Source organism: Dipodomys ordii, unplaced genomic scaffold (assembly GCF_000151885.1).
Source record: "Dipodomys ordii isolate 6190 unplaced genomic scaffold, Dord_2.0 Scaffold17, whole genome shotgun sequence".
Taxonomy (NCBI): Eukaryota; Metazoa; Chordata; class Mammalia; order Rodentia; family Heteromyidae; genus Dipodomys; species Dipodomys ordii.
The window spans coordinates 21,193,312-21,221,068 of NW_012267233.1; the positions used below are offsets into that span (position 1 = coordinate 21,193,312).

Here is a 27,757-nt window from a genome sequence, read left to right on the forward strand (position 1 = left end):
TTGGGAACTTTTATTTAATAATTATATGAAGTATTTTATTACCGAAACAAGAAAGCAATTATTAAGTGATTTATCTGCCAATCTGCTTCACTATTTTACTACATATTAAATATAAACACATATAGATCATAATAACATGTTGTAAATCTCAAATATCCATAGTAAAATAAAGCTACTTTTGTGAGTGTTAAATATAATTAATAAGTTTTCCCTTAGGAAGTAAATAAGTATCTCTTGCAAAAAAGCAAAGAGGAAGCAATAAAGTAAGTAAATCCCACCGTTTACTAGGAGGATTGGCCTCTCTGAATGCCTAGAAGACCAGTGAGAGAGAGGAACAGCTAGACTCTAGAGGAAATGTCATCTTGACCCCATGGACGTGTGAATACACTTGGTTGGAAAGCACAAAGCTGAAACTTCTTCAATATGGTTCAGTGTGTGCTCTACAATTATTTCAACTCTAAATTGAATCGTGATTAATAGAATTATCAGAGCACAAGTAAGCAGTACAGCACCCATAGCAATAGATAGATTCACAACAAAACTTTTTGTAGTAGTAACAGCAGCCTTAGTATGCCAGTCAGCAGAAGGCAAATTCTAGCACATGACTGAAGTACTGACAAGAAACTAGATAGAAGATCAAAAGGTTATAAGGATGATGAATTATTCCTATTTATTTGGATAAGTGATCCAGTTCTAAAGGGATGAAATATGGTTGGCAATAAGATGAAGCTTGTGTAAGAAAAGGTTATGCAAAATAACTTTGGTAATGATTAGTCATGTGATTATTTGATTCACTTAACCTAGATTTGATTGTCTTCTAAAATTCCAAATTTAAACATTCAAATAATATTTGATATCCAGCTGAAATGGCACTGGGAAAGGACAACTAAATAAGCCATTTTGAGGCCAAGAAATAAAGCCAAATCTAGGTCTACATATAAAAGTTGGCAAACCAACAGAATTGCTTACCTTTATTATTTCTTTTCCTTGTGTGAATAGATTAGTGTGTTAAACTAGAAGTGTATTTACTGTGTTGAGGAGAAGGGAATGTTTTAAAATAAACTGGCAAAATAACTTTCCTCTATATATCCAACATTTTGAAAAGGTCATCTATGTTCATCATTGATCCTCTCTAGCTCCTCAACCAAATTCAGTTCCCTACTCATTATAATACATCTTCACCTTTATTATTTACTGAAAGTAATTTCATTAATATCATCAAAGATCTTATTGATTCTAATGTATTGACTTTTGTGCAGAAATCTAGTGGTCTTTTCTCTGTCTTTGTCTTGCTGGGTGGTATTTGCTAGTGGTGAAGTTTGTTTTTAGAAGGCTTTCTGTCACATCTTTCTATCTTTTCTTGCTTCTTTTTTCTTGGTCTGCTGTACTGAGTTCAGTCTTCTTCTCTTGGACATTGATTTTGTCTGAGATTCCATTCTCAGTACCTTCCATCTTCTCTTTGCCCATATTTCCAAGTACCACATACACACTTCAGATTCTCTCTCTAAACGGACTTCTAAACTCTAAAATGCATTCTACCAACACTCATGTAGATAGCACCCACCCAGTAAATTAAACTCAAAAATTCCTCCCTTATATCTTTTACTTATATTCCTAATCTTCTGAGTTACCCACTAGGCTAAGGAAATTCTATCAATTTGGGAAGCAGGAATAAAGTCTATCAATTACTTTGATACATATCTTTAGTATCTTACAGATATATCCCCTTCCCCAATCCTAATCGCAATCAGGGCCACCATCCAGAACCAGGTGACATGCATCCTGGAAAGGAGTACTGTTTACATGTATGCAGCATGTGGGTGCTCATATCAGGACCTCCTTAGGCATCTGGACTACTATAATAATGGCCCAACTCATCTCCCAAATTCCAACTTCTTCCTCAGCAACCCACCCTCCATATAGCAATCGCAGCATTTTCTAAAGTTTCCATGTGATGACCATATTTTCTCACTTGAAATCTTTTTAATTCTCTACAGGCTAAAGGTTAAGCTCTTCATAGAGACATCTTTCCTTATAATCATACCTGAAGTAACATCTATTGGATCTCGCTGTCCCTTGGTCTTTCAATATTTCCTTTTTCTATTGTAAAGGTGATGTACAGAAGGGTTACAATTGCACAAGTCATGTAATGAGTACATTTCTTTTTGAGATAAATATATTTTACTTATTCAATAATTATAACGTACAGGTAGTATATTCAAAGACATGATCATAATTAGTGGAAGCCTTAATCAATTCAAAAATAAGCCAAAAGCCTGGGCAGGAACATCCGTGAGACTCTTATCCCCAATAAACCACTAGAAAACCAGAAGTGGTGCTGTGGCTCAAGTGGTAGAGCACTCGCCTTGAGCTGAAGAGTGCAGGCCCAGAGTTCAAGCCCCACGAGCCACAAAAAATAATAATAATAAAATAACCCAAAAGAGAATGCAAACATTAGAGGGGTCTTGTTTTTTTTTATCTAATCTGTTATTCTTCTTCTTTTGATTGGAGAATTGAATCTATTAATGTTTAGAAAGATATGTCATGTTTCCTGCCATTTTCTTGATTTCCTGTATTTTGGGGTTTTCTTCCACTTCCTGTGTTTACTAAATTGATCTTCTAATGATCTTTGTCTAATGGGCTTTGATTTTGATTGTTTTCTTCAGATTATATTCCTCCCTTTAGAATTCTTTGTAATGCTGGTTTAGTGATAATCAATTCCTTTCATTTTTCTTTGTCATGGAAATTTTGGTTTCCCATCTAACGTAAGTGATAATCTCACTGAGTAGATCAGCCTGAGTTGGCAGTTTTGATCTTCAGTGCTCGGATTATACCATTCCAGGCTCTCCTTGCACTGAAGGTTTGTGTGGAGAGGTCTGCAGTGATTCTGATTTTCTTTCCATTGCAATATAGCTCCTTCTTTAATTTTGCAGCATTTAAAATCAGTTCCTTGCTATTCATATCTAATGTTTTTACTGTATTGAGTCTGGATGTGTTTCTTCTTGGATCCAATCTCCTGAGGGGTCTATATTCTTCTATTAAGCACAAGATTTTTTTTTCTCTGAAGTCCAAACCAATCAAGGGCTCTCACTTCTCAGGGGCAAACAGGCCATACTGGGGCCACAGCCCTGACAATCTCTGAACCCAAATGCCAAAATCACAACAAAAGTTTACAGTATTCATAAGAAATCAAGACAACAAACCAAACCCAAGTGCTAACACCAATCCAGGGAAGATCTCCAGAGAGAATGAAGAAGAAATGGAAGACAAAAGAATCATTAAAGAAATGATAACAGAATTGGTCAATAACATAAAATGGGATGGGAAGGGGAAACAAAGGAGGAGGCATCAATGTTTGATAAGAAATGTACTCATTATCTTGCCTATGTAATTGTAACCCCTCTGTATGGTATTTTCACAATAAAAAATAAATAAAATAAAATAAAATGGGAGATGCAAAAGTGACTATAAGCACACAAAGAAGAAATGACAAATAATACAAGACTCCCAGAAAGATACAGAGAGAAAAATAAACATGCTATACACCACATTAAAAGATGAAATGGACACTATAAGAACTGATTTCTGAACTATAAAAGGTTCAATTTCCACAATGCAAACCACAGTGGAATCCATAGGAAACAGAATAAGCAAATGGAAAATAGCACATCAGAAGTCAAGGATAAAACAGAGGAGCTGGAACAAAAACTTGAAAGTATGAAAAAAAAACCACTCAGAACCTACCAAAGGGAAGTCCACAAAATTGGCAGAGTCCACTAAGAAATCAAATCTATGCATAATTGGGATCAACAAGGAGGAAGAATAGTAAAGGCATCGAAACCTATTCGGTAAAATAATAGCCGAAAACTTCCTGTTAAGAGAGAAAATCTTATCTGTTTTACATGTCTTTTTGAACATTTACCCCCTCCCTCTTCTCATTTTCTACCAGTTTCTCTTTTGTTTTGTTTCATTTTTGTCTGTCAGGGCTTGAAATCAGGGCCTGGGTTCTGTCACTGAGCTTTTTTGTTCAAGGTTAGTGTCAATATTTTCTTTGGTTTATTTCTCAACAGAAAAGGCTTCTTTATTCTTTTAGGTTTGACACCAAAGTTAACCTAGATGTGATTCTTTTTGAAACCTATCTTTCCTAGAAAAGCGAAACTGTATTGTCCAATATGTTCTGATAGCACCAAGAAAATAGTTGTGCTGAAGTAATCGCTGACTTTATTAAGAATTTGTTTTCATTTATACAAAACAAAATAACAAGAAAACAAATTACACATCATTAAACATAAACATGTTGATAGTAAACTACATAATGAAAACTTTTTCATTTAGGAAAAAAAAGATAAAATTATTGCCAAAACTAATACTCACTTTGAACGAGTCAACTTAGGTGACAGATACCGGACAAAGTATAAGTAGACAGAGTTTAATGAAAATTTTAAAAAAATAAATATTAAACTCCTAAAGAAGAAGAAAGACATAATCAAATGAAGCCAATAAATGATGAGAAGAGCTACAGTAATGAGATAGAAAATCTGGATCTTTGGTGGTTTTTAGTGTTTTCTGTTTTTAATCTGGCATGGCCCCATGCATCTGACACAATTGTGGAATGAGTCAGAAAATTGCAAGTCTGGTTTAGGGAAAAGACAGTGGAGGGAGACCTGTGACTCAGAGCAAAACAATGCCACCATGATGGCCTGAAGATACTACCTCAGTGCTATGGCACAGAAGCTACACTAGAGGAAGTCAAGTAAGTGGCCACTTCCAATCTCTACAATAGATTAGTGATTCGCAAAACAGCAATAATTCTGCTTCACATGAGTAAGGCAAAGCAAGCACTGCTGATGTTTCCAGAGGCACACACAATGCCCTGTATGCCAGTCTGCACTGACTCAGTGAGTCTGAGTAACTGACACTGCCAGATATTAATACAATTCGCTTCACCCCCAGAGCACCTGCGCACATTGCCCATGTGGTTTCAGTCACTAGTAGAGGTACTCAAGAATATCGAGTGAGGAGTCAATTGCAAAGGCCCTTCATGACTTGGGGAAGACCCTGGCAGGACACATAGCACAACCTGAGAAAGGTAGAATGGGACTCAAAAGAGATGCTGTGCTCCTTCTCCCACACGAGGGACTGAATCCATGCAAACCAAATATGGGAGTAGTATCTGAGATTGGAAGTCTGTCATTTTGGAAAGAGAAACAAGCTGGAAAGAGACTAAACCCTTCCCAAGACCAGAACACTGTTTGGTATTTATTTTGTTATTGTTGTTGTTTCGGGGGGAGGGGGGAATTTGTTTGTTCCTCCCTTCATTCTTGAGTTTTTCCTTTTTTTTCTCCTGTTTTCCTACACTGCTCTCACTCATAACCTACTAGTAACCTACTACTCCACCTCACACTTTGCTACCATAGAATTCTTACCTTTCCACTCATTTCCTACCCCAGACATAACCATTCTTCCTCACATCCCAATTATATTCCTATACCAAGTATATTAAATGTCTTCAACTACCATATTCCATTTCCTGTCTCACCATTTGCCTTATCCCATACCGCTTGCCTACCTTTACTACTACTGTGAAAAAAATCTATAAGGACAAGGGGGAAACCAATGCAACAGCAATATACACAAGACAATATGTTGGAAATGATTTGTACAACTTGTGGGAGATTCGGGGGGATAGGAAAGTAGAAGAAAAATGAGGGAAGGGATAACAACTTTGACAAGAAATTTACTCACTACCTTACTTATGTAACTGTAACCCCTCTGTACATCACCTTGATAATAATTTTTAAAAATCTGAAAAAAGAAATCTACATGTTCAATGCAATAACAAATAAAATCTATAATACCATGAGGTATCACATGAAAATGTACGATATTTTTTAGGTAAAATTTATTTATTTATTTTTACCAGTCCTTGAGTTTGAACTTTGGGCCTGAGTGCGGTCCCTGAGCTCCTTTTTTTCTCAAAGCTAGCACTCTACCACTTCAGCCACAGTTCCACTTCCAGCTTTTTCTGTGATTGGTTGAAGATAAGAGTCTCACAGACTTTCCTGCCTGGACTCCTTTCAAACCACAATTCTTAGATCTCAGCCTCCTGAGAAGTTAGAATTACAAGCATGAGCTACTAGCACGCAGCAAAATTAATATTTTAAATCACAAGAATGAAGAAGAATAAGATTACACTTTTGTACATATTAAGATACTTGGTAAGCTCAAGAAAAGAATTACTTTGTTCTGAGAATTGGGAAGGTATCTGAATTGAAAGTTTCAATTTTTCAGAATTTTCCATGCTGATACATGCATTAGCTATACAATTTTCTTTCTTTCCCTTTTCCTTTTCTTTTTTCTTTCTTTATTTATTTTTATAAACTTTTTATTGTGAAAATACCATACAGAAGGGTTACAATTACATGAGCAAGGTAATGAGGACATTTCTTATCAAGCATTTTTGCCTCCTCCTTTGTTTTTCCCCTACCATCTCTGCCCTCCCATCTCCAGGACTACACTCCCCTCCCCATCCACCAAAGTTATAAAGTTCGTTTTTCGACATAACGTCTTGTACATCTCATTGTTGCAGTGGGTCTACCTGTATCCCTATTTAAACAATTTGTTTTTTCCCTTCTCCTCCCCAAATTATACCAACATCAAATATAGTGAAAACAGGGGTTATACCATGGGGGAGGAACATACAAAGCAACAAAAAAATCACCTTATAAATACATTAGAAACAATAGCAAGAAAGAAAAAAAACCACTTGTGTCCTTATCTTGGAGTTCATTTCACCTAACATCATCTTTCTTTTTTCTTTCTTCTTGCTGGTCCTAGGGCTTGAACTCATGGCCTTGGTGTTGTCCCTGATCTTCTTTGTACTCTAGCATTTGGGCCATAGCACCACTTCCAGCTTTTTCTGAGTAGTTTATGGAGATAAGAGTCTCATAGATTTTCCTGCCTGTGCTGGCTTCAAACCGCAATCCTTAAATCTCAGCATTGCAATAAATTTTTTAAAGCTGTATTTACCAAAGTCCCTAAAATTGTCTGAGAGTTTTTATTCCTCATTTAATTTACTAATCACCTATGTGGTCAGTGTTGAAGATGTGAGATGAGTTAAAGACAATCACTTATTTTAAGACATTAAGACACCTACAAGGAATCATAACCCAGAAGCATAAATCTTTGAGGTAACTAATATGAGATTAATACAAATAATAGGATGGATACTGGAAAGAGGTTGAGGAAGTTCAGAATATGGAAGAGATTACATTGAAATGGCAGGAGAATCTTTGCAAAGACTAAAGTGGTTAAAGAGAACACTGAGGCACTGGAATGATAGGAGCAACTAGAGAAAGACAAATGGGAACACCAAAGACAAGTAACTTGAGAGAAGGCATGACAGCATGGTGAGTATTTATAATAGTCAAATTTAAGGAATAATCTTGTGCTCAGGAGAAATCTCCAGCTCTATTTTCCAGAGCCTGGACTGAGAGCCAACTGTATTGAGGAACAGCATTGCTTATGATAATAATATCCTCTGATTGGTAATTGCTACTAGACTAGGAAGAATGATAGATGACCTACAAATATTTCATGAGCCATCAAAATGGACTTGCAACTGAGATATTTTTTTCAGAAATCGGGACTAATGCCTGTGGCATTTTTATGAGCTTTTAGCTTATGAATCTATTAAGCATGTGTAATGCAGAATTTGCCCTATATATAATTTCCATTACATTGAACTTGAACTACTACATAGGAAGCAAAGAATGGTATGCAGACTGTTGTTAGACAGCTGTGAAGATTTCTGCCACAAAACCGGGATCTTTTGTCACTGTATTTCTGGAAGACTGCAATTCCATTTTATATTCTAGTGACCATGGGTGCCTTGAGTGGCCATCTGAATGCTTAATTAAACCTAGGACTTCCCACTCACACTTCTGATCAATATTGATGGTTAGATTCAAGCAAAGACATTAAAGACAGTAGTTTAACTGTAGTAGTTTATTCAGTTTAGCTGTTTATCAACAGAACTGTAAAATTTAGGACACAAGTAATAGATTTCAGCCAAATCATGAGAGACATAAATGTGAGACTGTGAAAAATGAATTGTAATCTAAGTTTTGGGAGAAAGTGGGATTCCGACAGCTTTTGAGAGGAGAGTTAATATGATCAAACTTCTTTTCTACTCATTATATGAGACAAGTAATCTGCTTCTCAATACTTGTTGGACAAAAGACCAGATTAGTTCGGTAGAAAGGTGATGGAGAACCTATCTAAATGGATGAAGAATTGATAATGCACTGGGACTGATTACACTAGAGTTCTAATTTTAGAGATAGGATGGAGCAATAGTCTGAGATGTGGGGAGACTTAGCCTGACATCTAGTGGACATTTCTGACTTGCAATGCAATTCTTTTTATGTCACCATTTCCTGTTTCTTGCCTGAACCCTCAGGCACAGTTGAGCTCAAATTTAAATTCCCAGAAGTTAATTTATCAAGGCCACTCAAGATTGTCTGAGCAACAACAACAAAAAATAAATAAACAAAAAGAAAAAAGACAGAGAGAAAACAAAAAGAAAGAAAGGAGAGAGAGAGGAGAGAAAGAAATATTTTTTAAAAAGAACGACATAAATACAAACAGGAACTGTTCGGGAAGAGGAACCAGTGGAAATGGAGCACTGAAGAAGGGGAAATGTGGTAGGGGGGAGGGGATTATGATCAAACCACTTTATTTGCATGTATCAAAACAGAATGAACCCCATGAAAAACTGCTTCAAAAGACAAGAAGGACAGAAAAGAACAATAGAGGTGACTAATTCAATGTAAATTTTCTTTTGTTTTGTTGGTCATGGGTCTTGAACTTGGGTACCAGGTGCTATCCTTAAGACTTTTTCTCTTGGCTAGAGCTCTAACCACTCTGAGCTACAGCTCCACTTCTGGTTTTCTGGTGGTTAACTGGAGATAAGAGTCTTATGGACTTTCTTGTCTGGGCTGGCTTTGAACTGCGATCTTGAGATCTCAGCCTCCTGAGTAGCTAGGATTACAGGTATGAGCCACCAGCACTAAGCATGGCATGTATGGAATGATCACAGTGAAATCCTTCAGTATAATTTACAATAATATAAAAAATATCTGACAAGATACAAGTACATTAAAAGACAAAAAATATTTTTTGGTTTTGTTTTTGAGGCAAGGACTTGGCTCTCTAGACCAGACTGTACTGGAACTTAAAATTATCTTCACTTTTGCTGCCTTAAAGAGATATGTTATCTTCCTCTAGTGTTTTTCGTTGTTGTTGTTGTTTTGGTTTGTTTTTCCCCCAATGAAATTGCCAACATTTTTCTTTGGTACAGAAAAACAATGAGTTATCCTTTTACACTGAAATAAAAGTCAAAAAAATAATATTTCAATACTCTTTTCCCTATCTAATGGTTATTTTTCATACTGTTAATGATAATACAAGCATGGACATATTTTCCGATTTCTATACCATCTTGGAATTTCTATTCTCATTTCTTTCAGAGATTTTTATTTATAAACTTGTTTCTTCATATAGCACAATCTGCTTCCCTGGTTTTTTTCTTAAAGCCTCATTCTTTTACCCAGACTCCTAGGATTTAAATAGTTTAGAACTTTAAAATGGTGCAATAGTCATTTTTCCAAATAAATATATTTTTGAAACTCCTTCAATCTTTAATTTCTAGAGAACTGAAAAATTTCTCAAATTACAGAAAATAATCTGTGTTGAGTATTATCAGTATTATCAGTATTATCAGACTTACAGTAAATGTACATCATAATATGTAAAAGAACAAAGGTAAACATTCCCTTAAGAAAACTATCTGATTTCTACATTCCTTCAAACATCTCTGGTTTTAAACACTTCTCTTTTTTTCCCCCTCTGCATCCTCATGTGTTAGAAACAGTAAAACATACCTAGAAATATTTGTGAACTTGAAACTTCTACTAAAAACACAGAAATTCTTTCTTGGAGATCAAACCAGTAGTCAAAACATAATGCATTTTTCTAAAGTTTACCCTGGCTAAGAAGTTTAAGTGAGCCTACTTAATTACACGGCAACTAAAGTTGTAGCATACTAATCCAAACAAATATAGCTCATTGAGATCAAGGTCATAGTCATAAGCCAAATGGTGTACATAGCTTTTGGCCTTTTCTGCTTATCCTACACATGTATTATTATTGCAAACAAGGGAAACCATGGGACCTAAGTTTCTCTGGGCCTGGCTTACTTCACTTAATATAATTTTTTCCAAGTCTTTCCATTTCCTAACGAATGGGGCAATGTCATTCTTTCTGATGGAGTACTTATAATGCACTATTTGATTCTTCTGTTTCTTTTGTATGTTCTTCCCCCATTGTATAACCCTTGTTTTCACTGTATTTGATTCTGGTGTGCTGCATCATATATACATTTTTGTAATTTTGGGAGGAGATGAGGTATAGCAGAATGCTTAAATTGGGATGCAGGTTGACCCATTGTGATGATGAGATGTACAGGACCCTATGTTGAAAAGGAACTTTACAATGTCGGGGGCGGGGAAGGGAGGAGTTGAGGAAGTGGGGAAGGAAGTGATGGCAATGGAAAAACAAAGGAGGAGGTAACAATGCTCAATAGGAAATGTATTCATTATCTTACTCATGCAACTAACTGTAACCCCTGTACCATATTTTTTGCAATAACATATATATATATATATATATATATATATATATATATATAAAAATTAAAAAGTGGCATTGACTCCTTTGCTTTTGAGAACACATATCCATTCCCTGGGGTTATCAAGCTGTGAAACTAACTTAAGACACAAGTCAAAGAGACAATAGAAGAAGATTTTAAAGTGTCAATGGAAAAAACAAATAACTGTAAGCACTAAGCTGACTCAAAAAGCTAAATTGCTTCGAGTATCTGTGTATCAGTCAAAAGTCTCAGCAAGTGTCTCAATGCAATTGTTGTCTACTTATTTAATAGATAGAATGGGTGAGGGATTTCATAGAAGTTAGTAAGAAGGCAAGGAGAATGCTACTGTATAAATTGCTGCTGCTGCTGTTTTTATGAGCAGAGACAATTCATCCACATAGAAGACCCTACTCCTTCACTTCCATGGGTAACTTCCTGAGACCCAAATCTCCTTACCTGTCATTAAAAATGGATCATATTTTATTATTCTCTTAACCAATTACCTCAGATCTAGAAACTTAACAAACAATATAACTATGTTGTTTACGCTTCTGGAAATCCGCTGTTTAAAGCAAGTAACCATTTTGACATTAAGTTGTCAGCAAGATTATCTTCCTTCTGAGGCTCTAAGCTTTCCTTGCTTTCCACAGACTGCATGAATGCCTTAGGTCTTCCTTGTCTCATGTCTTCATGCCTCTCCAAAGCTATCAATGACCATTCATCAAATCTTTTTCACATTTCGTCATTCTGGCTCTCACTCGCCCTGCTCACTGCACTGTCACATCAGTGGGATCTAGGACACTTCAAGATGCTCTCCCCCAACTTGAGATCAGCAGACTCAACTACCTTAATTCTATCTAAAGCTTCCATTCCCAACTTGCTTTATAGCCTAGAATATTTACAGGTTCTGGGAACTACAGACAAGGCCATTATTCTGCTTACCACAGACCTCATAAGGTTCTTGTGTGGAACAAATGAAAAAGGGAACATACAAATGCATGCATGCTACCTATAAGAAATACCCAATAAACATTATTTAAACATTAACATTCTTGACATTAAATAAAACATTATACAAATATTTATAAAGTGGATGTAAATCACGAATTCTAATTCAATTGAGCAAATCCAAACTAAACAGGATCTACATATTGACTATTTATTAGGCATTTAAACAAATATTCCTATTTGTGCCCATTGCATTTTGAAGCTTTCCATTTATATCTTTTACAATTCAGCTTCAGTCATTTTATAGATTGAAAGCATCAGCCATATACTGGCTTTTCATACAATCATTGTTTCAGCAGTGACAACCAGCGTCTACTGGGGGAAACTGTTGATTTGCTGGAGTTGGCACAAAGACACAGCCATTAAGCAAGCAGGACACGTCTCCAAAGACAAGTCACAGACATATAACATCAAATAGGAACCTCTAAGGAGAAAATCGGGAGCTCTGCTGCTTTCCATTATGTGCCATTCAGTGCTGAGATCTAAATTGCTCCTGATTTTCCATCTTTTAATCACTTCACACAAGTTAAGTGTCCTTGGGAGACACTGCAGAGGGTAGCAAATATCTCATTCCATTGATTCTAAATTAATCTGATTTTTAACTCCCAGCTACTGAATTTCCCAGGCACCTTAAAAAGAAAAAAATCTTGTAGTGATTATTTCTTTTTCTTTTTCACAAAGAAAACCTGACAATAGAAGCTGTGGTTTGGGGCAAAAATATATAGAACACTTATTTCCACAAAGTGGAAAAATTTGGCCATATACAATAATTTCTTAGATAGAAGTATAGACACTGCAAAGAATGGAAATAGGAATTTACCTTGAGGACTTTGTCTAATACTATTCAAGACATGGGCACAAGCCTTCAAAGAACATCATCTTTTGCCTATGCTATCTTTTCTCTGAAGACTATGAGCAGTAAATTTTTAATTTAGTTCAAGAAATTAACTTTCACAGGAAGCCCAAAGAAAACTGCCAGAGTTAATACTTTATTGAAGCTAGGAAGCCATGTGAGTATTACCTTTGTTTAATATTATTTTTAAATCTCAATTAAAACTGAGACTATTACAGTCACTACTCAGAAGGTTGATATTCAGTTATTATGTCTATGAACTGGATGACCATAAGTGGTTACAGTCCTAGGTATAAATTGACTACATGCAATAAATACCATCAGTTATATACATTTCTAAATATTGAATTATATATTATTTCTACAGTATTATAAGTCAAAAGGTAGACAATAAAAGTCCAAATGAAATAGGAATAAACCTCACAGCAAGAATGATACTTGTATTTCCTCCCTTTTAAATTTAAAATAAGACTGTGCCTAGTCAATTTAAATACTAATTATCTCATGAAGGGGCAGTAAGACCAACTTTGGGTAAAGACTAGAAGATATATCAAAAACAGATAACCTTGGTTTATGTGACCCTCTGAGCCCCTATTTTTTTTCTATTTAAAAACACTTCAGTGAATTTGAAGCTATGAGAAGTCATAAAGATCCTTATTTCACAAATGGAAAAATATCTGAGGCATAGAGAATTGAAATGGCCTCAAGTGGACAAAGCAGGATTTGTGCACCTAGACTCTGCATTTCGCTAGGCTGTCAATAGGATTACCTATGTCCCTAGCAACCCTCAACTGTCCTGTGTACAAGTATCACTGAAAACAACAAAAGAACAGGGCCCCACTTACTTGGTATGTTACGAAGAGGAGGAGGAGGCACATTTTCAATGGCTATCATTTGAGAGAAAATAGCTGCTGAAAGAGAAGATATGGACATCTTGATGAGCCAAAAGCAGCTATCCAGTGGCAATTTGCCAGTTAAGTGAACAGCCGTATCCCGAGAGCATCATAAAGCAGAATCCTCAGTGTCATTTCTGATAGGCTGGGTCCCACAGAATCTTCTTGTTTACAGTTCTGATATGGTGTTTCCAAGATGAAATCTAGAAAGAACTACATATTAGTGCAGTGCAATTTATCAGTGGGGCTGTATGAGCAAAGGGAAATGAGTAGGCGGAATGATGAAGGAAAATGTAATCCATGAGGCAGATTTGACAGGGCCAAAAACACTCTTGAGTCGAAGTTAAATGGAAGAATCCATTGTGTTGCTCTTTAATCCAGAGTGTTTTTCCTTCCCACCATGTTGATGCTGGGAATTTAGTAGCATGGCAACAAGAACAGCACATGTCTACTGTTCTCTGTGACTACACACATAGGGTACAGCACTCTTTCATGATAGACCAGGAAAATCATTTCTGATCCTGTTGGACTGTGGTATTTGTTTTCAGTTATTTTCTACTACTGTCAATTATCAAGGCTAGTTTTACTGTTTCAACTTTAAGGTCCTACCTTAGATATATCTTTCAAAATAATTTACTGGTGCCCTAACTATCTTGTGTTATATATGAAAGGATTGTGTCAATACCTGAGCTAGACTAATAGAGGTAACCATTTATCTACCAACTTCATTTAGATACATTAATAACTAAAATTGGAAGATATGCATGGAGTTCAAAAAGTAACAAATGTATGTTTCTTGAAATAATTCTTACTAAATTGCATTTTCCTAATAAACTTAATCATGAAAAACTTTTCAACCCAACTATTTCTTTTCCTGCCCCTAGTGTTGCAATTCTGGATTCAGGGCAGACTCAAATTTATTGAACCCCATAATTTTTCATCCTACATTTTTTTTGCAACACACTGGCTACACTCAGAATGAAATCTGATCACCCCAACTGTCACCCCTTGGCAATCCTTAATGCCTTTACCTTGATGGGGTATCCAACACAGTTGCCATTCTCACATATGAAACTTCATTAAAGGTAAGTATTATTGAAAATATCCTGCTTTTTCCTAAGTTAGATGGAACTCTATGAAAATGTGTGGGATTTTAACTTTTGACAAGTGATTTTGATCAAATAGATGTAATAAAGAAAGTCTCCTAGGGCCCTAAATTCACACTGATCAATTTCTTTTCTGACATCATCTTCATCAATTATTTTATGTATTTTCTAGTTAGTCTCCCTTTTCCATCCAATACCACCTTTCTTGTATTTCATATATAATGAACATTATACTCTGAAATCTATGTAATATGATAGTAATTTCACATAAAATCAGAACTTTCTTGACAACATTTTAAAAAGGAAGAACTTAAAAAGGCAAGAAAACCAGATCACTTGGAAGGAAGCAGAAATAAACAGAATACTGTATTAATTTTAACTTAGTCTACATAATCTTCATAGGTTTGTGCCTGCAGCTGCTAATGTCTGTTCAGAGAAAGTCTATCAATTCACCATTTCAACTCCTATCAAATATTTTTCATTACTCCTTACAATTTATTCTGAATCATTTTCAAATGTGTTGCAAGAACAATAGCATAATCATATGGCTCATTTTTGAGAGATAGATTTTATTAAATTGATTGTGAATGCCTGGCATGCCTCATAAGTCTGATCAATTCTCAACACTTTATTTTCAAAATCATCTCAGATTACCTTACTCATGTAACAATAACCACTCTGTACAGTATCTTTACAATAAAAAATATATGTAATAATTTAAATATATTTAAATTTTTAATAATTTAAATATATAATCTAATATAATAAAAATCATCTCAGGCAAGTCCCTTAATCTGCCTTAATCATAATAACCTATTCTACACAGTAGTAATAATCATAAAACCTTATACTATTGATCTGAAAATTAAATAAAATAATAGAGACTCAGATCTTATGCACAGCATCTAGATATATGAATTAGAAACTTTCATCTTTATTAGTAACCTTGAAAATCTAAAATGAGTAAGAAAAGAAGTTATTCAAATGTTTTTCTTTCATGTGATTGTTTCTAACATATTTATAAGATGATTTCTTTATTGCTTTGTATGTCCCTCCCCCATAGTATAACTCCTGCTTTCACTGTATTTGATGTTGGTATAATTTGTGGAGGAGAAGAGAAAAACAAATCATTTAAATAGGGGTACAGGTGGACCCATTTCGACAATGAGATGTACAAGTCCTTATGTCCAAAAACGACATAAGGGGGTCGGGATGGGAAGGGAAAACAAAGGAGGAGGCAACAATGCTTGATAAAAAATGTATTCATTACCTTTCCCATGTAATTGTAACCCCCCTATATGGTATTTTCACAATGAAAAAAAAAAGGACAGAAAGAAGGATCTTGTTTTTTTAATCCAACAAGACAGTCTATGTCTCTTAATTGGAGAGTTAAGTCCATTAATGTTGATAGAAAGGACTGAGAGGTATTTGGGAGTTCCTGCCATGTTATCTACCTTCTTGGGGGCTGCGAAAACTGGGTTCTTCCTATGGTTCTTGGATTCTCAGTTTGAGTGCAGTTTCTTGGCCTTTATTGTGGTCTTGTTGGTTTCCTATGTGTAGGACATCTTTAAGAATCTTTTGTAGGGCTGGTTTGGTGGAGATTTATTGTTTCAATTTTTCTTTGCTATGGAAGGTTTTTATTTGGCCTTCAGTTATGAAGGAGAGTTTAGCTGGGTACAGTATTCTTGGTTGATAGTTGTATCAGAAAGAATGACATTGCCCCAATTGTTAGGAAATGGAAAGGCTTGGAAAAAATTATATTAAGTGAAGTAAGCCAAGCCCAAAGATTCCTTTATAGATGATTAATCTTTTCTTCTTGACAGCTTTAAGGATCTTTTCCTTGGTCTGAGTTGATCCTGTGTGGATTATAATGTGACTGTGGCATGTCCTATTCTGGTCTGGTCTATTTGGGGTTCTAAAAGCTTCTTGTATCTGAATAGGCCTGTCTTTTTGCATGTTTGGGAAGTTCTCTGCTAGGATCCTGTTAAACAAATTTCCTAGACCATTAACTTCTGTTTCTAGTTGCTCCTCTACACCCATTATCCTTAGATTAGGCCTTCTGATGGTGTCTTCCAGTGTTGGATAGATCTATCATATTTCTTGGACTTGTCTTGGATGGTTGTATGTTCTTTCTCTATAATATCTAGGCTGCCTTCAATCCCCGAGATTCGATCTTCTGCATGGTCTAACCTGCTGTCAAGACTTTCTACTTTGGGAATTCTATGCCTCAATCAGAAAGAATGACATTGCCCCAATTGTTAGGAAATGGAAAGGCTTGGAAAAAATTATATTAAGTGAAGTAAGCCAAGCCCAAAGAAACATAGGTCCCATGGTTTCCCTTATTTGCAATATCTAGTATATGTATGAGTCAAGCAGAAAAGGTCAGATAATGTGATGTTAGGAAAATGAACCCTTAGATATGTATTTAAAGGTATTTTTCTTTCATGCATTTGTTTCTAACGCATTTATAAGATTATTTCTTTGTTGCTTTGTATGTCCCTCCCCCACAGTATAACCCCTGCTTTCACTATATTTGATGTCGGTATAATTTGTGGAGGAGAAGGGGAAAAACAAGTCATTTAAGGATACAGGTGGACCTGTTGCAACAATGAGAAGTACAAGTTGTCATGTCGAAAACAAACTTTACAACTTTGGTGGGGGGGAGAGGGGCAGGGGGAGGGGATTGGGTGGGGGGTGGGGGGGAGGGATGTGAAGGGTAAACAAAGGAGGAGGCTGCAATGTTTGATAAGAAATGTACTTATTATCTTGCCCAAGTAATTGTAACCCCTCTGTTCAGTATGTTCACAAAAAATAAAAAAAAAGAAATAAAAATAGAAAAAGATGGGAAGTTTTAAAAGAGAACAGAAGTTGGAGGAAAGGCAAAATTATTTAAAGAAGAGTTTATGGAATTTTGCAAAATGCTCAAGAACATCATCGTGAGCATAATAAATCATATACACAGACAAGTATCACACATCCCATCTCATATGTGGAAGCTTTGTTTATTTTAAAAAAGAACAAGATATGAAGAACTATTAAGGTATAAAAAGGGGGAAATAAGAGAGCAAGAGAGGATTGAAAGGAGGGTAGGCCAAAGCATGCTATATGCATGTAGGGAAATATCACAAGGAAACTCATTAATTGGAGCAAGTAAAAATACAAAAGGATATGATGATGATGATAATGATGACAATAATAACATAGCCAATATATATTGAGCATCATTTTTTGCAATGCATTGATTTAAATATTCTGCACAAATATATCCACCACATTCTATGAAGGAGTAACAATTTATTTCTCTTATTTTGTAGATGAGAAAAACTAGGGTACCTAGAGGTAGATAACTTAAGTACCTCATACATGACAAAAGGGGCTTACTTTGAACCTATTCAAGGATCAGAAGGGGCTGGGCCACAAAGAAATTCTTGGGAATAGACTGGGAAAACACAAGACATAGGATGGTTGTTTGCTCTTTTTCCCTTCCTCAAAATAATGAGACTATTTTATCAAAGAACTCTAATAATTTTTTCTCTGTTTGCAGAGAAAAAAACACTATAAAACTTTGTATATATTTTTTATTGTAAAGATACTGTACAGAGGGGTTACAGTTACATGAGTAATGAGTACATATCCTCTCAAGCATTGTTACCCTTCCTTTGTTTTCCCCCTCTCATCCTTTCCCTCCCCACCACCCCGACTCTTCCCTCTCTCCCCCCACCCAAATTTGTAAAGTTCATTTTCAACATACTGTCTGTGCATCTCATAATTACAATGCGTCATCTTGTATCCTTATTTCAGAATTTTGTTATTGCCCTTCCCCTCCCCAAATTAGAAAAATGTATATGCAAGATGCAAGGCACCAGAATCAAATACAGTGAAAACAGGGGTTATACCATGGGGGACAAACATACAGAAGAAACAAAAAATCAGATAGTACATAATAAACATATTAAAAAGCAACAGCAAGAAAGATAAAACCACTTGTGTCCTTATCTTGGGGTTCATTTCGCTTAGCATCATCTTATATGGTCATATGTATTACATAGGTCCCATGATTTTCTAGATATTTGCAATGTCTAGGACACTATAACATTTTTAAATTCCACTTATATGAGATCACAATTATTCATATGAGATTCCCAACAAAGATGGAACAAGTACAATATTATTTTAATTGAATATTTCTCAAAACATCATACTAGACAAATGCTTTCTCAGAACATATATGTAGACTGTGATTCTTTAATGATTCACTGATCAAAATTATACTTCTATTCACTAGACATATAAATATTCCACAGGAAAGTTAGAGTGAATTAATACTAGGCTATGACTAGTAAAAGTAATCAGGATAACATCAACTGTAGGTAGCTATAAAGGAAAAGCAAGTTAAGTCAGCTGTTCAAGGGAATAATTAAACATTTATAACAACTACGTAGTCTGAAAGACTACTGAGATTCACACTTTTCTCAGATTGACAACATTAGCAATCTCTAGTCAAGCTTTCAGATAAAATTATTTGAGTCACATTCATTGTATCACAAAACTTTTTGAAATAACTTTTCTAATCAACTCCTAAGATTATTTCCGCTTTTACAGCGACTCACAAGCAGGTGGAGGCTTCCTATTGAAGTTAGCTTTTTCCTTAAACAAAATGAAGAGTAAAAAATGTTCACAACATTTAATATTTTATCAGGATAACATATTAAATCATTCATTCTGCTAGTTTCTGAAGTGCACATGAGACATTTAATGTCTGTTCAAAATATTAAAGTCACAAACCCATTTAAACTCCACCTTACAACCCACCTCTTCAAGTTTATTTGATCCAATGTGACCTCAATAACATGGTGAGAGAATATTAATTTAAAGCATTCCTATTTGAACTTCCATTCTCGTGAGCATAATAACTGAATGGCCAATTATACATGTGGGTTGCATGCTACTTGCCAAGCTAAGCAATTTCCATGCATTATCTCCTATTTAAATCAATCCTTCTGAAAGTCTATGAGGCAGAAACTGATACTGTTGTCATTTTGTCAATTTGGAAACAAAGTCTTGGGGACCTTAAATAATTTACCAGACCTTCCAGCCATCAAAGCACAGTTTTATGATTCCAGCTTGGGCTTGCTCTGCAGCCCATTGGTACAGCATTGCTTCATACAAAGGGAAATAAGTTCGGCAATCTTTCCCTGACCTGTTTTAAAGGGCAGCCCCTCTCACTAGAAAGAGACTCCTACCCTATTTAAGCAAGTAAGTAACTGTTGTTACAATGATGGTTCTAATCTGACTGTTCTTTCATGCTATGAATACTGGCTCACTTTCATTCCTGATTCACAGTCTGTTTTCTCACTGGACATTTCTTCAGTTGCATTGATTGGAAACCACAACATTTTGCTCCACAAGTGCTCAAAATTCAAATTTGAAAGTACAGTATCTACTTTCTACCCATGAGAACATGTACTGTGCCTTCCTTCCTAACTGAAAAGGGGAAATCTGAATGTCTGTTTCTCTTTCATTTCTTCCTCTCATGGAGTTTCTAGCATCATTTAGGCATTCTCCAGCATCCATTGACCTTGTTCACAACTGGCTGGAGAAGAATTTTAGAAGGATCACCTTCCTTTTTCTTGGGCTCAAACTATGGAGCATCTTGTTTTCAGTAGAAAAAAATCGATCTTACAACTTCACCCAAACGAGTGAATGCACATCGTGTAAGGAATCAGTGATTCCACCATGGTGAAAGCTCTGCTGCTTTTTTTGTCATTATGACAAAACACATGAGAAACTTTAAGGGACATGCATGGTTGCAGACATTTCAGTCAGGCTGGCTGATGCCATTGCATTTAGGCCTGTGGCAAGGCAGAAATAATATGACAGAATGTATTACACAGGAAAATTACTCACCTCATGGGAGCCAGGAAACTACCAGAGTGGAAAAGTCCAGAAACAGGATGCGCATTCCCAGGGTCCTACTTTCTCCATCTAGGCCCCACCTCAATGCATTCTATTCATCTATGAATGCACTGATAGGTAATCCAGGGATGGAATTAGAGCACATCTGATTCAACCACTTCCCAAAAGACCATCAGCTGGAAACCAGTCTATAAACACCTGACCCTTTGAGGGACATATTTTTATTCAGGCCATACACAGAAGCCAGCTCACGAAACCCTTTTCTGGCCAACTTCTGTCTCCTGCATCTTTCTCAGTTACTATATAAGTGAATATTATTCTCACCTAGTCACTTCCAAGTCTTTCCAGTTTTTACCATAAATGACTTTTAAAGAAGGTGCTTTTCATGACATCAAATGAGCCACTTGTCATCCTGACTATTTTTCCTTAATGCAATCCCATTGTCATTTAGATATGACATTTATTGTGACTTGAACTTCAAAGCACTATACTATTCAAAGTTGCTTGGAGATATGTGCTGAGCTGTGCTTTTCCCCTGTGATTCAAGGAAGAACATTATTCTTCTTTCTTTATTGCTCCAGTCTTCCACTCTACACTTCCACAAATCACTATAATTTGCACCACATAGCACACTATCTGCACAAAGTGTCCTGTAGCAACTTCTGAAATGGCCTATAATATTATAAATCTTTGTGCTATTTTTGGTGCAAAATGTTGGTTAGGTAAATATCCATTGTTGTGCATTTTTTCTCCAGAGGACCATTAGTCACATTTTATTGTTCAGAAAGAAAGCCTGTTAGCACTCATATTTCATCTGTTAGTTTGTGTGTATGTGTGTGTGTGAACGAGAGAGAGAGAGAGAGAGAGTGTGTGTTGTGGTTTAGAGCTGTATTTCTGTACTTAGTAGGCACAATGTCTTTGAAAAAAGTATGCATATGTGTTTATATGTTAGTAAATCATAAATCACATACCAGTGTTAAAAGGAAAATTATGCCAATTTTAAATATACTTATTAATCATTATTTTATTACTTGACTTCTACAACAAATATAACAGATTTATAAACAATGAAAAATGGCTTAGTTTAAGAAAGCTGTCCCTTCATCAGGTCAAGTATAAGAGAGGCAGCTATGGTGAAAACTCTGGAATACAACTTGGGATCACATCAAGTTAGTCGCTTTACCTACTTTCTGTGATATGTCAAATTGTTTGTCAAAAATGTGCATGATTCTAAAAGAAATGTTAGCTGTTTCTGGAGCTAGATTCGCTGCTTCTTACATCAATTGTATTAGTCAGAGAAACAAGGAGATACACTAAATGAGAGATTTATTGTTAATAAATGAGGGATTTATTACTGGTAAATAAGAGATTTATCACTGGGATTTGAGCATCAACAGTGATGTGATACAAATCCATTTTGTGGAATCATTGTTCATTTCTTGACTTAACTAGTTTAAATTGCCTTTTCCTTAATTTGGCTTCATATCAAGGGAAAATACCATGGTAAACATATAAAACTAACATACTAAAGGAAACTACAAATCACCATGCAAGTACACTCAAGAGAATAGAACAATAAAATTCAGAATGGTAAGTAGATATCAGCTCCATTATAGTTCTTCTAATTTTTTTAGTAAAAGACATTTTTATGTTGAAAAGATTAAATGTATCATATTAAAATTTGTGATTGAAATCATAATGACAAACTATGATAGACGTTAAGGCATATGAAATAGAATTGATTAAAGCATCTTCTTGCTATGGCTTGAAATGCTTGACTCGTGTGTGTGTGTGTGTGTGTGTGTGTGTGTGTGTGTGTGTGTGTGCCTAGCGGCACAGCATCAATCCCAATGTCTTAGAGGCAGAGGCAGAAGAATCTTAAGTTTAAAACAGCAATCAAACATCTTTCTTAGATAACTGATACAAATTTTATGCTGAAAACATGCTACTTTTCTTTGCCATGGCATGGCTTTATCATGGAATAGAGGGAAGGATTTTGTGCCATCAACATTAGACTGCTGGTGAATTTAATCTCAGCATTAAATCTTTTAAAAATGATTAACCTATTACGTAGATGCAAGAAAAAAATTCGAGAGTATTGAGCCTGGGCCCCAGTGGCTCACATCTGTAATCCTAGCTATCAGGAGGCTGAGATCTGAGGGTCATGGTTCAAAGCCAGCCCAGGCAGGAAAGTCTGTGAGACTCTTACCTCCAATAAACCACCATAAAACAGGAAGTGGCACTGTGGCTCAAGTGGTAGCTCACTAGCCTTGAGCTGAAGGGCTAAGGGACAGTGCCCAGACCCAATTCAAGCCACACAACCAAAAAAAAAAAATTCAAAAGTATTTAATTAGGTACCCAAATGCTCAAAATAGGTCACTTTCTATGTGAAGTCCTATATACAGCTCTTAATTAGTTCTTGAAGTTTCTTGTGCATGAAGATGTTGATAGCATAACAGCAATGATAGCCATTTTGAAAGAAGTACACAGGAAGGAGAAAAGTAGAGTAGTATTGGAATTAGTTAGTGCTAAGAATATATCAGCAGTATGTGAATGATGCAAAACTTTAAACAGGTTCTCAACACTATACAAAACTACTTCATGGTAAATTATACTTATTGGACTGAAATCAAATCTAAAACATGTTTTAAGTTCCAAGTTTAGAATGCTATATATATTTTTAACTTTTAAAAGTAGATGCTCTAGGGAAAAACATCCCATAAATATTCTTTAAAGAAAAAAATACTCCAAGACTCTCTTGACAAAACATTGAAAAGACTGTCAAGCTGAGCATTTGACTGATGACCCTAGTAGAGATGTCTGTTCTTAGCTATTTTCAAAAGCATCAAAGTCATTCCACAGTCTCCTGATAAATTGTCAGATGTCTCGGGAGTTGCTGCTACTTTCCAGTCATATCTGTCTATTCATGAAAACTTAAAAAAATACAAAACTACAAGAAAACTTCTATCTTTGAATCTGAGTTCTCATGAAAGAGAAGTCATTGTATTGAGTGTTTTTTTTTTTCTTTCCTAAAAGCATTTACCACTTTGGTAAACTGCATGAATTATACTCACTGTACTAACAGCAAAATTCATAATGAGTCGAAAACAGCAGAACAGATACTTGGACTGTTCTGATTTGTAATTAAGTACCCATCAAAAAACTTACATGGTGAAGTTATGGTCCCTGTCTGGTAGATCCAGCCATTGAGAATTAATGATTAAAGATCTGACTTATTTACTGGAACAACCTATTGATGGGCTCATAATTTGAAGGCATTATTGGGAAGTAGTGGAAATTAGAAGGTGGGATGGATCACTGGAGAATGCCTTTGAAAAGCATATCATATCCCTGCCCCCGCCTCTTCCTTCCTCCCCCCTTCTCTCTCTCTCTCTCTCTCTCTCTCTCTCTCTCTCTCTCTCTTTGCCTCATAGCCACAATTAGATGAGCATCTTTGCTCTGCCATATATTCATCACCATGATATTCAGCTTTGTTTAAAGTACAAAGCATTGGAGCCAGCTGAATTTGGACTGAAAATTCTGAAACCACAAGCAAAAATTAACTTGTCCTTATCATACATTGTTTTCACAGGTTATTTTTCTTGAAGCAATGAAAAGGTGTCTAACACAGAAAATTAATACAGAAGAATCATTGCTGTGACTATTCCTAATTATGTGATTCAGAAGCTTTTGGAACTGGTTTGTGGGTAGAGTAGGAGAAAGCTTATGCAAGTGAATAGGGAAAGCTAACATGCCATAGGCACTGCATAATGAGGGATTTTAATTTTAATGGATCTTCAGAAGACTAGATTAGGAACATAGTTCCTAAGGTTTTGGATGGGAATAGGACTCTGTTGAAAATTGAACTAGAGGCCATTTATTTCCTACATTGTGGCAGATTTTTACTTTTTTCCCATGTCCTGAGACTTTCTGGGAGACTAATTTTAATGATGAGTGACTAGCCATGCATAGTTTTTCAGGCCTAAAATACTAGTACTCAGGAGATAGAAGCATAAGGATCAGGAATTGAGGATAGCCTGAGAGACATTGTGAGTTCAAGGCCATCTTGTGGTACATAGCTATATCTTTATTTTTTTCTTTAATTATTTAGATCTTTTCTTTAAAAAAAGTAAAATGTAAATAAAGATAATTGGCTAATTTAGTAAAGGAAACTTCAAGATAGCCCATCACTCGGACAGTACACAGGGGTATTCATTCCTGGCTACTTTGGGCCAAGTTAGTAGTGAGAATCACTAAAAGCAAAAATCAGAACAGAGAGTCTTGAAAAATATATACTCTGATCAGAAAACAAATATGTTTAAAAATTATAGACAAAGCTGGGCACTGGTGTCTCATACCTGTAATCCTAGCAACTCAGTTGTCTTAAATATGAAGTTCATGGTTTGAATCCAGCCTAAGCAAAAACTCTGTCAGACTCATCTCCAATTAACCAGCTGGAAATCAAAGTATGGCTTAAGTGGTAGAGTCAAAAAAACAAGAGCACAAGGTCTTTAGTGGGAAAAAAAAAAGTACTAAGTCATGTGTTCAAACCCCAGTAATCAGCACCAGAATAATAAAATAAAATAAAATACAGGCTAGGTGGGTATGTTTGTTAGAGATTAGAACCATTAAAAAAGAAGCCAAGTATTTGCACTAAGACAATAGGAAAAACATCGCGAGAACATGTCAGAAATCAGTAAGCTGTACCTAATACTGGCTCAAGGTGGTTTCTGACAACATATCTGGGTCCACTTGCTAGCACAGGGCTGCTTAGAATATTGTTTCCCAAGGGAATTTTTTACCTGTTCATCCATCTAGATATTAAGAGGCCAGTGTAACCATAGTCTAATAGGGCTTAACCACTGTTCCTGCTGATAGCAGGGCATGACACCATTGGCATGAGGCTGGTTTTATAGGCAATCAGAGGGCAAGAGTTAGATTCTGATGGTTTTCATCTAGATTTCAAAGAAAAATCTTGGGATCCAGGCAATCTGTAGTAGTTTCAGATTCCTTCTGAGGAGCTATGGACAGAGTGATGTGTGAAACTGACAGAAAATACAAATAAAAGTAAATATCATACAGGAATAAAAAAGAAAAACATGGGCTAGAAGAATGTCTCAAGCAGTAGAGTTTCTGACTGACAAGCATAACAGTTAACCCTGGTACTGACAAAAAGAGGAAGAAGGAGAAAAAGGAGGAGGAAGAGAAAGAAAGGAAGAAAGAAAGAAAGAAAGAAAGAAAGAAAGAAAGAAAGAAAGAAAGAAAGAAAGAAAGAAAGAAAGAAAGAAAGAAAGAAAGAAAGAAGGGAGGAAGGGAGAGAGGGAGGGAGGGAGGGAGGGAGGGAGGAAGGAAGGAAGGAAGGAAGGAGAGGAAGGGGAGGGGTAAGGAGAGGAGGAGGGGTAAGGAGAGGAGGAGGGGAAGGGGGAAGGGAGAGGGGGAGGCGAAGAAAGCATGAAACACAAAATAATATAAAAACAATATTAAACAGGGTGCTGGTGGCTCACGCCTGTAATCCTAGCTACTGAGGAGTCTGAGATCTGAGGATCATGGTTTAAAGCCAGACTGGGCAGACAAGTCCGTGAGACTCTCATCTCCAATTAACCACTAGAAAACCGGAATTGGTGCTGTGGCTCAAGCAGTAGAGCGCTCGCCTTGAGATGAAGAGCATAGGGATAGCGCTCCAGCCCAGAGTTCAAGCCCCATGATGGACAGAAAAAAAACAATAGTATCAACAATACATCCAAATCTTTCCATTTCCCAACAAATGGGAGTGTCATTCTTTCTGATGGAAGCATAGAATTCCATTTTGTGTGTGTGTGTGTGTGTGTGTGTGTGTGTGTGTGTGTGTGTGTGTGACATATATATTACATTTTCTTGATCCATTCATCTACTGAGGGGCATCTCGGTTGGGTCCATATCTTAGCTATAGTGAATATTGCTGCAATAAACATAGTTGTGCTGGTAGCTTTAGTATGGCCTTGTTTGTTTTCATTTGGATAAATGCCAAAAAGTGGGATTGCTGGGTCATAGGGGAGTTCTATGTGGAGTCTTTTGAGGAACCTCCAATCTGCTTTCCAAAGTGGTTGAACAAGCTTACAGTCCCACCAACAATGCAGCAAGGTTCCCTTCTGTCCACATCCCCTCCAGCATATGTTGCTATTAGAGTTCTTGATTATAGCCATTCTAACTGCGGTGAGGTAGAATCTCAATGTTGTTTTGATTTGCATTTCTTTTATGGCCAGAGAAGCTGAGCATTTCTTCATGTATCTATTGACCATTCTTATTTCCTCTTCAGAGAAGTTTCTCTTTAAGTCTTTAGCCTACTTGTTGATGGGACAGTTGTTTCTTTGAGGATTTGTTTAAGAGGATTTAATTTTTTGAGTTCTATTTACAGTTTAGCCCTTGTCTGTTGTAGAGCTAGTGAAGATCTCCCAGCTCACAGGCTTTCTATTGTTCTTACTAGCTATGTCGTTTGCCATGCAGAAGCTCTACAGTTTCATGCAATCCCATTTGTCCAACCCTTCTTTGATTTTTTTTTTGTGTTTCTGGGTCTTCATGAAGAAAATTTCAGCTTGTGCCAAGGAGCCCTAGAAATTTAGGTCACATGGTTTCCCTTATTTGCAATATGAGCTTAAAAGCTCAAAAGTTATGTACATTTGACCATATAAGATGATGCTAAGTGAAATGAACCCCAAGATATGGATACAAGAGGTCTCTTTGTTGTTGTTTTATGTACTATATGTTCTATGAGATTTTTTTGTATCCTTTGTACGTTCTTCCCCCTATGGTATGGCCCCTGTTGTCACTCTACTGGATTTGGGTACCCTGCATCTTGTATATACATTTGTCTAATCTGGGGCGGGGAAGGGGAATAACAAAACGGTGAAACAAGGACACAGGATGACCCATTGCAACAAGGATACCCATAGGACAATATATTTTGGAAACCAATCTTACAACTTCAGGCAGGGGTGGGGGTGTGGGGAGGTGTGTGAGAGGTGGGGGAGGGGAGGGATAGTGGGACAACAAGAGAAGGGATCACAATGACCTACAAGTAATGTACTAATGTTCATGTAACTGTCACCCCTCTGTACAGCATCTTTACAATAACATTAAATTAAAAGAATACATCCAAAACCAAAAAGTAAAGGACAAAGATTTGGAGAAGTCTCTCCAGGAGTCCCCTAACCTTTGCAGTCACTAGTTCTGTGCACAGGTGATAGGGTCCTTTGTAGTCCTCTGTGCCCACCGTGCAGATTGGTACTGGCTG

At 36.2% G+C, this 27,757-nt stretch overlaps 1 protein-coding gene across 1 annotated transcript in view; it reads right to left on the reverse strand.

The window, feature by feature from the left end:
* Window positions 1–13,505, reverse strand: part of Cnbd1 (cyclic nucleotide binding domain containing 1) — a 222,064-nt gene extending 208,559 nt beyond the window's left edge. Inside the window, exon 1 of the mRNA XM_013012406.1 lies at window positions 13,418–13,505. Within this exon, the coding sequence (XP_012867860.1) occupies window positions 13,418–13,505 (88 nt within the window). The remainder of the gene's footprint in view (window positions 1–13,417) is intronic.
* Between the last annotated feature and the right edge of the window lie 14,252 nt (window positions 13,506–27,757).